Consider the following 15208-nt stretch of genomic DNA (forward strand, 5'->3'; position numbering starts at 1 on the left):
TATATTTGGGGTTTCTTTTATTTTTTTTTAAGATTTTATTTATTTATTCATGACAGAGAGAGAGAGGCAGAGACATAGACAGAGGGAGAAGCAGGCTTCACGCAGGGAGCCCAATGCGGAACCCTGGGATCATGCCCTGAGCCGAAGGCAGATGCTCAACCGCCCAGCCACCCAGGCGTCCCACATTTGCAGTTTCAATGAACAGAGGATAAGCTTTGCCCATGGGACATTGTAAGATCTATGTTGGAAGAAATGATGTGAGACAGAAAATCTGTATGAATATTAAGATAGCTTTTCTCACACGTAAAAGCAACTAGATTGCAAAGCACTCAGCCAAAAGAGATGCTAACAGTCCCATCACTTAGGCCAGTAAAGCAATAAATGATTCCTGGTGGGAGTAATCCTGTATTGGCTGGAAATTAGGTAAATACTCTGTGGAGGATTTTCCTTTTCCTCTAGCATCCTGACAAATGTCTTTTTAATGAAGTTTCTCAGTCTCCCAGCTAGTTTGTAAGAAGATGCAAAAACAAGCCCACAAGCACATCCATACATTAGACGTAAAGCTCTATGGGGGTAGCACCCCCTGGATTTTGCGAGGCTATTGATTACACTGTGAATTTCAATAGGTAGGAGAAAATCAGATGTCCTATGGTTAGAGTTCTATGTCAGATAAAGGAATTCTGGAAATGCTTCCTAAATAAGAGAGGGCCGCCTAAAACTTGACCATTCTACCCACACAATCTGGTGTATTGACATTGCTTCACTTTTTGTTGGCTGTAATTAGATTGATACCACAAAAGAAAATTAAGTAACTCTTAACCAACCCAACAGAAAGTGCTTTAAAGAAACGTGATATCATCAGCAAGCAAGATTGGATTTATGGTAATTTAGAGTCCTTGAACCACTTCAGTAAGGAAACACAAAATTCATTTCTGGGGTATTGGTGAGGCTGGGGATCTTTTCATCTAAAGACGTGAGAATAAAATTTTAACTTTGTGTGCTGGTATGTTTCTGTTCTCTAAAATATGTCTTTTAACTTCCAGGAATGCTTCCTTTGTGGGGAAATAATAAACTAAAACAAACAAACAAGACTCTCCCATTGTTCTAAGGCAAGAACCACAAAGTTGTCAAAGGAGGGGACACTGACGACCAAAGAGGACACTGAGTGCCATTGCTTGCACTTCAAAGCTTTTTTAAGGGCTTTTTGATGTGGATCCAATACTGGAAGGGTTTAGTTAATTTGGTTAATTTCATAAGCACTGATGTAGGGAAATAGAAGATGAATGAGATTCTGCAAGACGGAAAAGTCAGTTGATGCAAAAGTATAAAGTCCTATCTGATCCCAAAGGTGGAGATCAGATCAGATTTTATTAGTGGAGCATAAAGTTGGTAATAATTCATTCAAGATTTAGTGAGGGCCTACTAAATGCAAGACATAGTCCTAGATCCTCAGGGAAGTGAAAGATAAAAACATGGATTAGGTAAGGATCCCGCCCTGGTGGACGGAGTCGGTTCACTGTATCTCAATCCTATATAGGATCTTAAGCCACTGCAGATGGTTTTTAATTGGTGCCGACTTTATAGATTTAAAAATAAGTTAGCCTATCTTTTACTATAAAATTACTATTAGTTTTAATTACAATATTTTTTATTTGTCCAGTATTGTTAAAAGAACTACATGCAAATACAAATAATGCATTATTTTCAGTCTTATGTGTTCTAAAGTTATATTTAGCTTAAAACTCCCCAATTTTCTTTGCATACTTCACTAAATCTCTAACATTTTTCGAAATTAAAAATTTCCCCCCAAATTTATCACATTTACACATAACATTTGTAGAAATAATGTAATAAATTTCAATGAGTACTGGCTTTTTTGTATTCAAATAAAACTCAACATGGTTCAAAAAGGTGGGAACGGGCAGTTTTTCTTTTTGTCTTTTTTATAGAATTAGTAGTATCAAGACATTATGTGACAGTAATCAGAATGTGCTTTGTGAGTAAAATATTATATTCTGCAGAACCTGAAGAATTCTTGTGTTACTGTGTACCCATATTTTCTTAGTAATAGAAATGAGAGTGAGGAAAGGATTCAAGATGCTAAATAAATTCATATATCGTTTAACCAACTAGGTATTTTATCCAGACAATTTCATCCAGAAATCACTTTTCCAGAAGTCACTTCTTCCAGAAATTTTTGATAATTAAAACATATTTTCTACTTTTCCTTAGGATTTGAAACCAGGAAATGGCACTTTCAGAAAGAACAAGAAAACAAATGAATCTGGGTTGCCTGGGTGGCTTGGTGGTTGAGCCTCTGCCTTGGACTCAGGGCATGATCCTGGGGTCCTGGGATCCAGTTCCACATTGGGAACCCCGCAGGGAACCTGCTTCTCCCTCTGCCTGTGTCTCTGTCTCTAATGAATAAATAAATAAAGTATTTAAAAAAAATGAATCCATGGTTAACTTTGAAAAAAGGAAGTGTATAACTATTTTAGAGTTACTAGAAATTATTTATATATTTCTAAATTTATTTTGTATAGGTACCTATTAGATATGATCAAAACAGAAATTTCATGTTCCTCCCCTTGATTTGCATTTTTACAATATTATAAAGTATGAAGTCATTTAAAGAGTAAACCTTTATATTTTATTTAAAGGACAGTTCTCATTAGGAGACTTCCTTTTTTTTTCTTTTTCTTTTTCTTTTTCTTTTTCTTTTTTTTTTTTTTTTCTTGGCAAAAGACATATGCTCCCTTGGGCAAAATTTGAAGCCTCCATGATTTCCCTACCGTTTGTTCTCTGGATTAAAGGGAAAAGTGGACAGAGGTAATATGAAAAAATTCTGTGCTCCAACAGTGTCATTATTTATACATACCAGCAGTGCAACTCCTGTGATCTTCCTGTAGGAAGTGTGCTTATCATGATATTTCTTGGTGTTCACCAAAGTGACATGTATACTGTGTTCTCAATGCTTGATAAGTGACTAACGTGAGTGAGAATGCTCAATGTTATATTATTAATATGAACAAGATCTTGTTATAATTATTATACAAGTTGTTTTCCATGTTCTTGTCCTTACATATCACTTAAAATATCATTTTTGTGTGTGGGTGTATGTGTGTTTGCGTAAAAGGAAACACTAATGTTTACATTAAAGTCCATACTTTTAGCAGTCATGGACAGTTGGAGTATAATTCTCGGGATAAAAAGTATTTATCAGCACCTAACAAAGATGAATTCAACTGAGATTTCTAGAGTGTGGTTTTTCTGAGTAGATGTTTACAAGTTCAGGGAGGAGTTAATGGAAAATTAATTTACTGAGGACATGGAGAAAACTGGATGTAGTAGTTCTGATCTATTCTTTAATTTATCTTTCCTGAGTGGGGATAAGAGAGGGTCCTCCAGAATGGCACCCACACAATCAATCCTGAGGAAAACATATGGTCCATAATCTAAATCAAATGAACAGACTGGTCATCTAACAAACATTCAGTATACAATCTCCCAAGGATGCAAAGCACTGAGGTATCTTCTTGATCGTAGAATTGGTTCTCTGAAAATAATTCTGGTGATAATGATGGAAATTGAATTGATTTTGTGTCCTGAGTACCAGTGGATAAAGGATATCTATTAATGACACCTGAATACAGTTTTACGGTCCAATACACAGATCATGTGGAGATCTATTTTGAAGCAGATGATTTTTCAGAGGCTGGAAAAGTGTCTAAGTGATCAATTTATCATGCAGTTGATAATCCTGCTGACTTTGAACAAAGGCATCAGGATATCTAAAAGCCAGGAAGCGAAATCATAACTCATGCCTAGGTTATTTCAAACATATATTAATGGAAAAGAATTAATGAGCTCTCCTCAACACATGGTTTTCAAGTAAACATGAAAGAAAGCTCATTGATAGAAAGAAAATAGAACATTAACTACTTCATATGTAAGGGAAGCTAACATGCCTGCCGCATATTGAGGCTTGGTGCTCAACAAATCCTCTTTGCTTTCCTTCCTTCAAAATATCTCCTTATATTTGTCACCCGTGGCAAGTCTAAGAGCAATAATTTTTGAGAATGGGAATGTATTTGGTGACCTACTCTGAGTAGAACAATGCAAGAGAACCAAATATGTGATTATTCATCTTTTCCTTGACCATGAGAAGGACATCTTTTTTTTAGAGCTCCAACTTCTAACTTTATGCAATAAAATATGGACAGAATAGACTACAGTGAAAAGCAAATTCAGTTTTAAAATCCTTAGAGATCAATCTAAAATCTAAGATTTTTTTCACAGACAAACATCATGAATTGGGTGACCATGTAGTTATGAAAATCAGGCCACTTTAAGAATGAAAGAGGATGCTATTATCAATTTTGCCTGAATCTGGGTATTAATCAAGACACTGCTGGACAAAATGGAAATTATAGTCATTATGGATGCAAATAATTTAAATAAATGAACCACTAATTCCTGGCTCTTGGTTAACATCAGTTTGATTTTAGGGCCTGACTTCCTGAAGGAGATGTGTAGTTTTTTTGCAGTGTGACAACTGGCAGATGGAGAAGAGTTGCCTGGGAAATGTCTTAAGGTAGGAAAAAAGTTTGCAAACATTGCACTCTTCTTACTTTGCAAACACCAGAGTAAAGCAGCACTACGCCACACTAACTGATACCTGGATTCCTGACATAATGATAGATATCAGCCAATGAGAAGAAAAGAAAAAAAAAATACACACATGCATATTAATGATACGGTGATTGTGGGGTTTTCTCCTCCCTCCTTGCACGTATTCTTGCCCATACTGTATCTGTAATAATGGCCAGTATATGAGTCTAAGATACCACTTTTAGGTGTAGCCTTTCTTTATTAAAACCTAAAAAGCCTCTTGTTTCCCTAAACATGGGCACTCTTCTGGAATGACTGTATCTTCCCAAGAGCTATCTCATTAACCAGACTAAAACATGGAGGATGAAGAAGAATCTTCCATGGATTATAAAGGAACAACTGTTCTCAAAAGCCACTGAGTGATCATGAAAGTTTCCATTACCTGAATATCAACAAGCTTATCCCAAAAGCGGTGTGAGATATGTTTGTGTCTGAGTGAAATTGCCAAGCAATGCAAGGAGAGGGAACAAAAGAGCACAAAAGCTTTGTCTTCTCCAAGTGGCTGTATGTCAAGACGTTGCAACTACAGTATGAAAACACTAGAATATCTGGGTCACAGGAGTTGCACTGCTAGTACATATAAATAATGACACTGTTGGAGTATACAAGTTTTTCATTTATGTATCAGCTCATGCTACATCCAACTAGTCAACAAATGTATTGAATGGGTCCACTGTTCTAACTACTGGAGATTTAAAATGACTGTTGCAAAGGCTCTTAAATTAGTGAAGGGGGAGGGACGCCTGGTAGCTCAGAGGCTGACCATCTGCCTTCAGCTCAGGGCGTGATCCCAGAATTCCAGGATCTAGTCCCACATCGGGCTCCTTGCAGGGAGCCTGCTTCTCCCTCTGCCTGTGTCTCTGCCTCTCTCTCTAATTCTCTCTCTCTCTCTCTCTCTCTGTGTCTCTCATGGATAAAAAAATAAAATAAAATCTTTAAAATAATTAGTGAGAGGGGGAAATGTTGGATAATAATAACTGAATAATAGCTGAAAGTTTAAAAAATACTATAAGTAGGTACCACAATGGAAAAACAGGATGATTGACCATTTATGCTTAGTAAAATGATGAAAGACTTTTCAGAGGTGACATCTGAGTTGAGGATTAAAAGATGAGTAGGTCAGGTAGAAAGAGTGAGTGGGGAAGCTTTGAAAGACAAACAGACATGAAATAATAAAACTCCCTAGATGTTCTACCAAAGAGTCTAGAATTTATCTTGCAGAACACAGAGGTCTATTGCAGGTATTTTATGCGGAAAAGGGACTCAATTAAATATGTACTTTAGAAAGAGCACTGTGGCTGAGTGTGAAGAATAAATTATGAGAGACTGCTATAATAAGTAGCACGAGAATAATATTAATTATGAATCCACAAGGCAGACATTATTAGTTCCATTTTATAGGTGAGTAAACTATGGCTTGGAAAGACTAACGAGTATACTCATTTTAAGTGGCCGAATAGGTCTGACTCTGATGATGATGATTTTACCATTAGTGGGTGAATTCATAAATAAAAGAAGGACTGGGGAGAGAGTTGGACAGAAATTCGAGCATCTCTCAGAATTGATCCTGGTGTGTGAGTGTGAAGGTTTAGATGTAGGAGTGTGACTTGAAGTAGTAGCTTCATTTTCAAGAAGACACAGAACACCACAGACTTTGGAAGGAAAAGGAAATAGTTCAGTTTGTAACATGCTGAGCACTGGGACCAGTAAAGGTGAGAGTTCGGAAAGGGCATAGCAGAAGTGGTCAAGAAAGGCTAGGAAAACTCTTCTAAGATCAGGGATACTTAGGCCCTATTCCTAGTCCACATCGTCCTTTCCTCCCTGTCCCACACTCTCACGCCCTCCTTCCCCCAGGGAAGCAAGATATGATTGGAATCAGCAGGCAAGAGTGAATGGGGTTTGCAGGTTCTGGATCCAGGTGATCCATGCTGATCCTCAGTGGCCAATGTCGATAGTAGATACTTACGTGCTGAAAAGTCGGAAAGCCAGAGAACTGCTGTGTTAGAGCAGAGGGAAAGAGCAAAAGCCTCACAAATTCACCTCGCTCTCTCTCCCCCTCTCTCCCTCCCCCTCTCTCTATCATTGTGCATTATTCTGCACAGAGGTACCCTAACTGTCCTCTGAATACATCTTGCAAACCTCACTCTTTGAACAGCTTCTTGGCATCTTAATTTTCTAACTCTAGGATTTCTCTAAGTAAAGGTTCAAGTAATCTTTCCCTCCACAATCACTTGTGTTGAATCAAGTTCTACTCATATATTCAAAGTCCAGTCTTGGGTGTAAGAAGTCTTTTCTGCTAATTTCCAATAGTGACTGCCCATCCAAAACTCTATAGTAATGATACACATATGAGATGGTACCACTGAATTTCACATTTAATTTTTTTAAAAAAGATTTAATTAATTAATTTATTTATTCATGAGAGACACACAGAGAGAGAGAGGCAGAAACACAGGCAGAGGGAGAAGCTGACTCCATGCAGGGAGCCCAACATGGGACTCGGTCTCGGGACTACAAGATCATGACCTGGGCCAAGGGCAGGCGCTAAACCACTGAGTCACCCAGGGATCCCTCACATTTAATATTTTTAATGTTGGGCTGGGAGTATTTATATACTCCTCCTAAACACATTGCACACTTCTTGAAAATGGATCCCTGGAACTGTACTTCTTTCTTATGCTTCGCCACACCCAGCAAGCTATCATAAGTGAGTCCTATTCCTTTCATACTTCACGTTTGAAATTTGAAAAACATATCCACACCCAGTAGTTTTGATTTTTTTCTCCTTTCTGTATTTAGAATTATAAGCAGCCAGAGAAATGCAATAAAACTAAATTTTCTGCTAACAAGAAACGACAGGGTAGAGATCAAAGAAAGTGCACAGGAGGTCAGAATCATCTACAAATGTGACCACCATTTCCTGAATCAAAGAGAACTTGTTCTCCTGTTTAGCTTTAATTTAATAGATGAATATTGAAGACATTTTTACCTTATTGGAAAAATATTAACATCCTCCTGAAGATCAGTAACATACACAATATCCTCAGCCCTGGGCACTATTGCTTTTAGGTCTCCAAACAATACTTTTGGTCAGATGGAAAAGTCTTTCTTTCCAGATTATCCTGTGACTATTTCCTCAAAGATACGTGTCATAATTCAGTTCAACAACTGCTTACTGGGCAACTACAATATGACAGGTTCTCAATTAGAGACTGGGAGGTGGGGATGACAGTGTGAATCAGACCAGTGCTCTGCCATCAAGGAACTTACAACCTGGCCCAGAGGTTGGGAATATAAACAGCAAACTAAAAGAAATGAAGAACAGTGAGCAAGGAATAAGTTGGTTGTTATGTACATACAGAAGAAGAAAAGATTGGAAAGGTGAGATAGCGTTCTTGGAAAAAAGCAAAACAGAATGGGAAAGGGATTCTTAAGAAATGAAGACCTGACTCAGTTGAGAAAGGGAGAAAGTACTGCGAAAGCTAAGAGGATGGTACCAGTTAGAGCATGGAGTTGGGAAAAAGCGCCTTTCCCAGAGTGATTGATACATTTTTGCTAATAGGCTGTGATGTATGTGGAGGGATGGACTAGTCTTGAGGCTAGAGAAGAACAGTTGGGGTCTTGATGTCAAAGAACTGACTATTCCATTAGCACCAGTGAGCCATCTGTTTTGGAAAGAACTAAGGAGGCCGAGCCCGGGTCTAACAGTCTTGGGCAGAAAATAAAGCCAGGAACCTGGTATCTGGCTAATGTCTATAGCAAAGAAGGACGTTAAACAACAGAGTGGTTCTTACCAAAAAAAAAACAACAACAACAAAAACACACACACACACAAAAAAAATCCATCTTGTTTAAGAAATCTTTTTGAGGGCTTGTTAACAAAAACGTCTATCTTTTGGGTCTGAGAAACTCACAATTATGCTATGAATCACATCAATTCTTAAGAGTACTGAGATGTGTTTTCTTTCAAAGTTATGTATTGAAACATAAAAGCTCCTGAGAGGTTGATTTAGGTAGCTACTTGACTGCTTGCTGGGAACACGAGAAGCACCTCAACACTTTATCAAAAGCGCCGTACTCATTTTTCACCCCTACTTTTACACCATAATCATAATTTATAGAATTGCAAAATTTTGGACCTGAGAAAAGCATTGGCGAGAACAGCTCTCTCTCAAAGGGGTGTAGCTGCAATTGAATAATAAAGTAGTTGAAACTACACACAATAATAGGGTAAAAAGAGGTTTTAATTTTCAATTAAACAGCTCCCATCAAAAGGTGCTAAAGGCTTCAATTTTTCAAACAGCACCCCGGCCACTGTAATCCAAACTCTGCAAAGTCTGGATTACATTAACTAAATTCCAAGCTTGACTAGACTGCCTTGAAAACCCTATTTCCTTGAAATTGGAAGTAATTAATGCTCTGTTTATTCATGAGATTAAACCTGCTGAGGTGTAGAATGGCAGGTGTAGTGTTAAGTACTTTGCCTGAATACCCTACTGAGGAAAGACAAAGAACTTTAAAGTAGGTGAAGTATGGTGATGCCATCTAGGTTTTTCTTTCTCCATAACAAAGTAGTGACCAATTAGCTCACCGTTCCAAGCAGTTATATAGTGGTTAAGGGCAGAGACTCTCAAATTAGTTCACCTGGGTCTGTATCTTGGCTTAATCTCTTATATCCTGTGAATGTTTGGGCACGTTTGAGCATCTTTGTGTCTCATTTTCTACATCAGGAAGGGTGTGATGAAGATGCAATAGCACACGTACAGTGCACAGAATGACTGACGCATCCCAGGAATGCTAAACACGTGAATGCTGCACTATGTGAAGATGCTGTGCCTGGGCTTTTTTTCAAATCCTAACACCCGTCTTAAGGTTTGATCATCTGAAATCTTGAAAAAAAAAAAAAAAACAAAGGTATTTTGGGCTTAGGTCCTCATTTTACAGGTGAGGATGCTGAGAGATGTCAATCACATGCCCAAAGTCCCACAGAAGGTCACAGTGGCAAGGCAGCATAGAATCTGGGGTATTGGATCCCGTGCCACCACTCTTGGAGCCTTATCCAAGAGCATTATCAGCCCTTACCATGACTTAGAAGTGACTAATTCTCCCTCCCTCGTGGGAGGGCAGTTCTCAGCAGGCCACCTGCATCTAGAGCTAGAAACCGGACCATGAAATTCCACCTCCTTTGTAGCCCTGGTGGTTGGTTTATTATTATTATTATTATTATTATTATTATTATTATTATTATTTATTTCTCTATTTAAAAGATGTATTTATTCATGAGAATAATAGAGAGAGTGAGGCAGAGACACAGGCAGAGGGAGAAGCAGGCTCCACGCAGGGAGCCCGACGTGGGACTGGATCCTGGGACTCCAGGATCATGCCCTGGGCTGAAGGCAGGCGCTAACCTGCTGAGCCACCCAAGAATCCCCTCCTTGATGTTTCAGATCACCCCTCTGCCAGCTATGGAGAGTGAAAGACTCTTGAGAGTGCTTGACGCAAGCATTTCCTTCCTGATTCATCTCAGCGATGACACTGACCATCTCATAAAGGTTCCTGCCCTCCTTACGGTACCATGACATGGCCCCAGCACCTACTCCGATGCCCCAGTGGGCAGACATAGAAACACATAGGACCTTGTGTGTGGTCATTTGTGCTCATGCGAAGGATTACTACTTTTTACACGTGGACACCTCAAAATGGAGAACAACATTTGGGGGTTAAACAGAAGGATGTAAAACAATCCTTTAAGATTAGAAGGTTGATCTGATCATCGCTTCTGAAAATTGGTCACATCCTATAGTCCCAGCTATCCTCCACTGCAGCCCCAAACAGGGGTTTTTATCAATGCTTCCGTGAGAAACTCTAAAAGTCTTGATGGGAAGAGACTTGAGAGAGCCAGCTCTCCCTCTGCCATGTGAGGAGGACGCAGCAAGAAGACACCTGTCTGCAAGCCAGGCGAAACACCCTCAGCAGAAGCCAACTCTGCTGGACCTTGGTCTGGGCCTTCCAGCCTCTAGAACCGTGACGAATCGATTTCTGTTGTTTAATCCACCCAATCTGTGGCATTTGGTATCAGCAGCCCGAGCTGACTAAGACACTGGAAGTAGCACCGTCCCTCTGTTTCCCGACAGAAATCACTATCAGGATCACAGACTTAGTGCTCTGACTTCCCGCTAACAAGATGACCCCGGAGTGAAAGCTGCTCTTTGGGCTATTCCCAGAGCTGAGGGAGGGAAAGCTGATACTGGGAAGATCACCATACACAGACTTCAGATACAGCAACCTTATAAATATTTGTTGAACATGAGCGTGTGGTTGTGTATGCATGCGTAGACATGCCCACACACATGTACATACACATATAGAGGATGAACGTACTCTGTGCTTAAGAACTGGGTTCGAATCATGGCCTTGCTGCTTACTAGCTGCATGTCTACAGACAAGTCATCGAAACTCTCTAAGCTTCAGCTTCTTTATTGCTGGCATGGGACCAATTATATCTCACAGTTATAGCAGCGAGGATTAAAATGAGAATTCCGTGAACGGTGACAGTGCTAGGGCTTCACAACAGTTCATTTTACCACCACACACGTCTACATGCATGCAAACAAATAGACAGGGTTCTTAACAAAATACGAAAAAGAAAAAAGAAAAAAAAACAAAACGCAGCATTTCTATGCCCTCTGCTCTCACTTCACATAGCCCATACAATCTCCCTGTCCTAGCTGACCTTCCTAAAAATTAAACTCTGTGGTTAATCTCTAAAATCTCATGATTACCTTCAAACTTATTGGCCACATGTGCCTTGAAGAGACTAGAGAAAAAAATTAGGATGTGTCACAAGAGATAAGGGGCTGCAAAAAAAGGGAACTACAGGATAGGCTGAGATTAGAGAGATAAGGAAATGCTAGATCTAATCAATTTATAATTATACAAAGAAAAAAAAGAGTTCAATGTAAATTTTCTATCATTTTCAAACTACTACTGCTATGATTCGGAAGAAAACATTTGCCTCAAATCACGGCTGATTATATATTAACTGATTATAACTGACTTTTTGTTTCCACATTTACGTACTTCATAGTTTCTTGTACTTCCAAGAAGAAGTAATTGTGACAAAAGTCTGCAAAGATACTTCTTTAAAATAATCAAAACTTTTCCTACTGTCTTGCATGTAAATTAAATTTGACCTCTTGTTTTTCTATTTAGGATTCATCTTTGTGAGGTTCACTCTGACCCAAGGTGTTGAATTTTCTCTCAACAGAAATTCAGCTCCTGTCATAGACGTAACAGTGGGATCACTTCACCATGGGAAGGGGCAAATAGGTCTAACAGTGGGCACAGTAAAACATATTCAAATGATTTGCTTTGTGCTAAGAGCGGAATCATGCAGAACAGCTTTTTCCTCTTGTTTTCATCAATTTTAGAAGGATCTTCTGGGTTATTTTTCTTCTACATGGTCATCAATGCAGAAGACTGATTTTGTTTACAACGAGCTTTGGATGACCAGTAAATTTTATATGCTTTCTTTGTAAGAATTTAAAGATCTTATTTATAACCGCTAAATTATCTACTGTCGGTTCCTCTCTCTTTTACAAGTGATTTGAGTTTGATGTGAAATTTAGAACCTATCAGTTTGAACAACTGTATACCACCTGTGATTGAACAGTCACCAAGAAGTATAATATGTGACAGAAACTTTCAAGTGGTATTGGATGAAGAAAAAGAACAATTGCCCAAATTGTATTAAGAGACTAAACCACTGGTGATAATTCTGGGAAATTCCTTTTTTCCCCCGATAACAGATCTGATTTCACTATTGATATGAAAATCAGAAAAATCCATGGAGACTGTGATCAGAGACACTGGGCAATAATTTATTTTCTTTTCTTTTATAAAAGGACCAATTTACAAAATATATTTTTGGTAACTTAAAATATTAAGCAAAAACAGCTGAAAAATAACAGGAAAATCCATTTATTCAGAAACTTGGTCATATCATCATCCAAGTGGCTAATAATGTAACATTTCATCTGGTTCGCTGACTTTAATTTTTTTGGGGGGGTATATTTTCTCTCTCTTTATATATTTCTCTAAATATAATTTCAAACATTAGGAATATCTGCCTGTGGAAGTTCCAAATTCATTTAAGTTAAGAAGGCTATGGGTGGTTGTTGTAATTCTTTTGTATACAAAATAATAAAGCCACTTCTGCTAGTTAATTATTCCAGCTTTGGATCTGGGCAGCACTAATATTTAATATACCTAAGTGAATATAAGCTAATCGATCAGAATTCATCATTAACAGTTTACAAATATTACCATTTAGTAGATAATTGATCTTCCAAAAATATTTTAAGCGGAAGTAAGCAGGAAGCAATTTTAGGTGATTAATGGAAATGTTAACTTTGGGTAAACATTTCTGTGTATTGTTCATTTTTATTACTTCCATATGTGAAATCCTGGCCGTGTTCTCTGAAGCAGAGGCATGATGTAAGGACCCACAGATAAATCAGAACATAGAATCATTAAATAAAATACTACTCATGTATTCAACTCAGGTAGGCATGAGTAGTGAACCTTCATATCCAAGTGCTTAATATTCGAAAGTTAAGAAAAGTATTCTTGTTGAAAAGAATGTTTTCCTCCAATCTTACAAGATGGTCCCTTCTGAGACATGTGGCCTGCAAGCAGGTTCTGCTGACCGTAGATTGTCCAAAGCAGGAGACAAACTACACAAACTGTAGACTCTGAGCCAACAAATACTGACATTACCAACTACAACAAGTTGCAAATACTGCCCAGCTCCCCCTTCTTTAAGGAATATAACATGATGAAGAAATATAGCTCATAAGCTATTCTTTTTCTCCTGTGGAATTCTATTAATTACCTTTAGTGTAAAAATAATTTATCAGTCTGCAAATCATGGTAATAGCAAATTCTTATCTACCCGTGAATTGATGGATAACTCTTATTTATTCACTTTCCTTTGCCTATTTCTCTACATGAATCAGCTTTTAGCAAAGGAATGGAGGGAGAATAAAATACTGAGTCAAACCGGCATTTGATTCATGGAATGAAAGCTTTCTGACTTCAAAATGAACAATAGCAATGCCTTAAAAAAGTTGTCCTAACTTTGTTTTTATTTATTAAAAGAAGCTCACTGTAGATAAAAAGCACACTTGATTTATGGTTTTTCTCTGTAGAGCTACAGAACTTTAATCCACAGCTCATGAAAGGGTGTAAGAGCAGCTTGAAAATTATGCTGAGCTTAATTATACTTAATGTGAATTATTCAGAAGTGCAGACAGAGACTAAAAATTTATTTCATACAAAGAAGCTTGACATTTTAATTGGTCCTTCAGAATCGAGACAAAACAATTTCCTTTCAAGAAAATTTACATCTTCCCCAACAGACCTGCAGCTTCAGCCAAACAGAACTTCATTAACAAGATTAATTATCACGCCAGTGTCTGCTTCATCAGGTGTATGGCCCAGGTGAGAAAAGGAATACAAAATAATGACTGACATTTCTAACAGAATTGATTCAAGGAGAGAAAAGATGACAGATTGAGCCACCATACCTTGGTCATTAGCCATTTTGTCAGGGTGTTCTACTGTGGGGGAGAAAGAAATATTATTAGACATTGACACTTTCTACAAGGAAGCTGACACTTCAAATCGACAGTTTTGTTAGCAAGTTTTCATATCAAGGCCAAAGTCCTGTTGGAATAAAATTGATAAGGAACCAAGGTTGATGTGATTATTTCTATCAAATAGTAGTCAGAGGAGAAAAATTGAAAGTAATTTTTGCTATGCATGTTCTCAAAAATATGTTATTTGTTTCATTCCTCTACACATCAACTCAAAACGATCATCATATAAGTTTAATTAAAAATACAATACATAAAAACTGCATGTGATTACCAAGTGATTACCATCCATATATTTTAAATAAGCTAAAGAAGCTATTTTCTTGTCTTCATTTTTTTTTGCAACAAGGGAACTTAACTAATTCTCACATGGATAGGGTAAAATAATGGAATATCACAAGTATGTTTTAATCTAGTTTGATAGATGTTTAGACCTTGTGAAGAGAATTCTTACCTGTTCACAACTTCAGGTACATTATGAATAATGTTCTTGAAAATGACCTTTTTTTAATTAAAAAAATATCTGTAGTTTTTTTTTTAAAGCGGCTTCTTTTCTATTAACCAAATGCAACCTCATAGGAGGTAAATCCACAGTATCACTGCTTTTACGGAAATTGCGATATGACATTTTGACCAATGTAGATTTTTATCAGTCTCCATCAATTAGAGTTATTTCCCCTATTCTTGAGTTTCTTTGAGTGTCAAGTCTTCTGGGTTTATGGAACTCAACTGCACTAAAGCTTGACATTTATGTTATCACACTTGCTGTTTGCTTCTTTACATGTCTCAGTTAAACTCACAGAGAAAAATGTGATAGCATTCCCATGGGCAGCAAACTATAAGCACCCTAGTTCTCTCATTATGGGTGGTGGTCTCACAGC

The 15208-nt window shown here is 37.8% G+C and overlaps 1 protein-coding gene across 7 annotated transcripts in view; it reads right to left on the reverse strand.

The window, feature by feature from the left end:
* DCC (DCC netrin 1 receptor) overlaps positions 1-15208 on the reverse strand; it is a 1086625-nt gene that overhangs the window by 87172 nt on the left and 984245 nt on the right. For 6 of the 7 annotated variants that reach the window (XM_077892657.1, XM_077892640.1, XM_077892691.1 and 3 more), the window contains one exon: positions 14259-14291. In XM_077892657.1, the coding sequence (XP_077748783.1) occupies positions 14259-14291 (33 nt within the window). The remainder of the gene's footprint in view (positions 1-14258; positions 14292-15208) is intronic. The other variant, XM_077892647.1, reaches the window with a different exon arrangement.

This window comes from Canis aureus, chromosome 1 (assembly GCF_053574225.1).
Source record: "Canis aureus isolate CA01 chromosome 1, VMU_Caureus_v.1.0, whole genome shotgun sequence".
Lineage (NCBI taxonomy): Eukaryota > Metazoa > Chordata > Mammalia > Carnivora > Canidae > Canis > Canis aureus.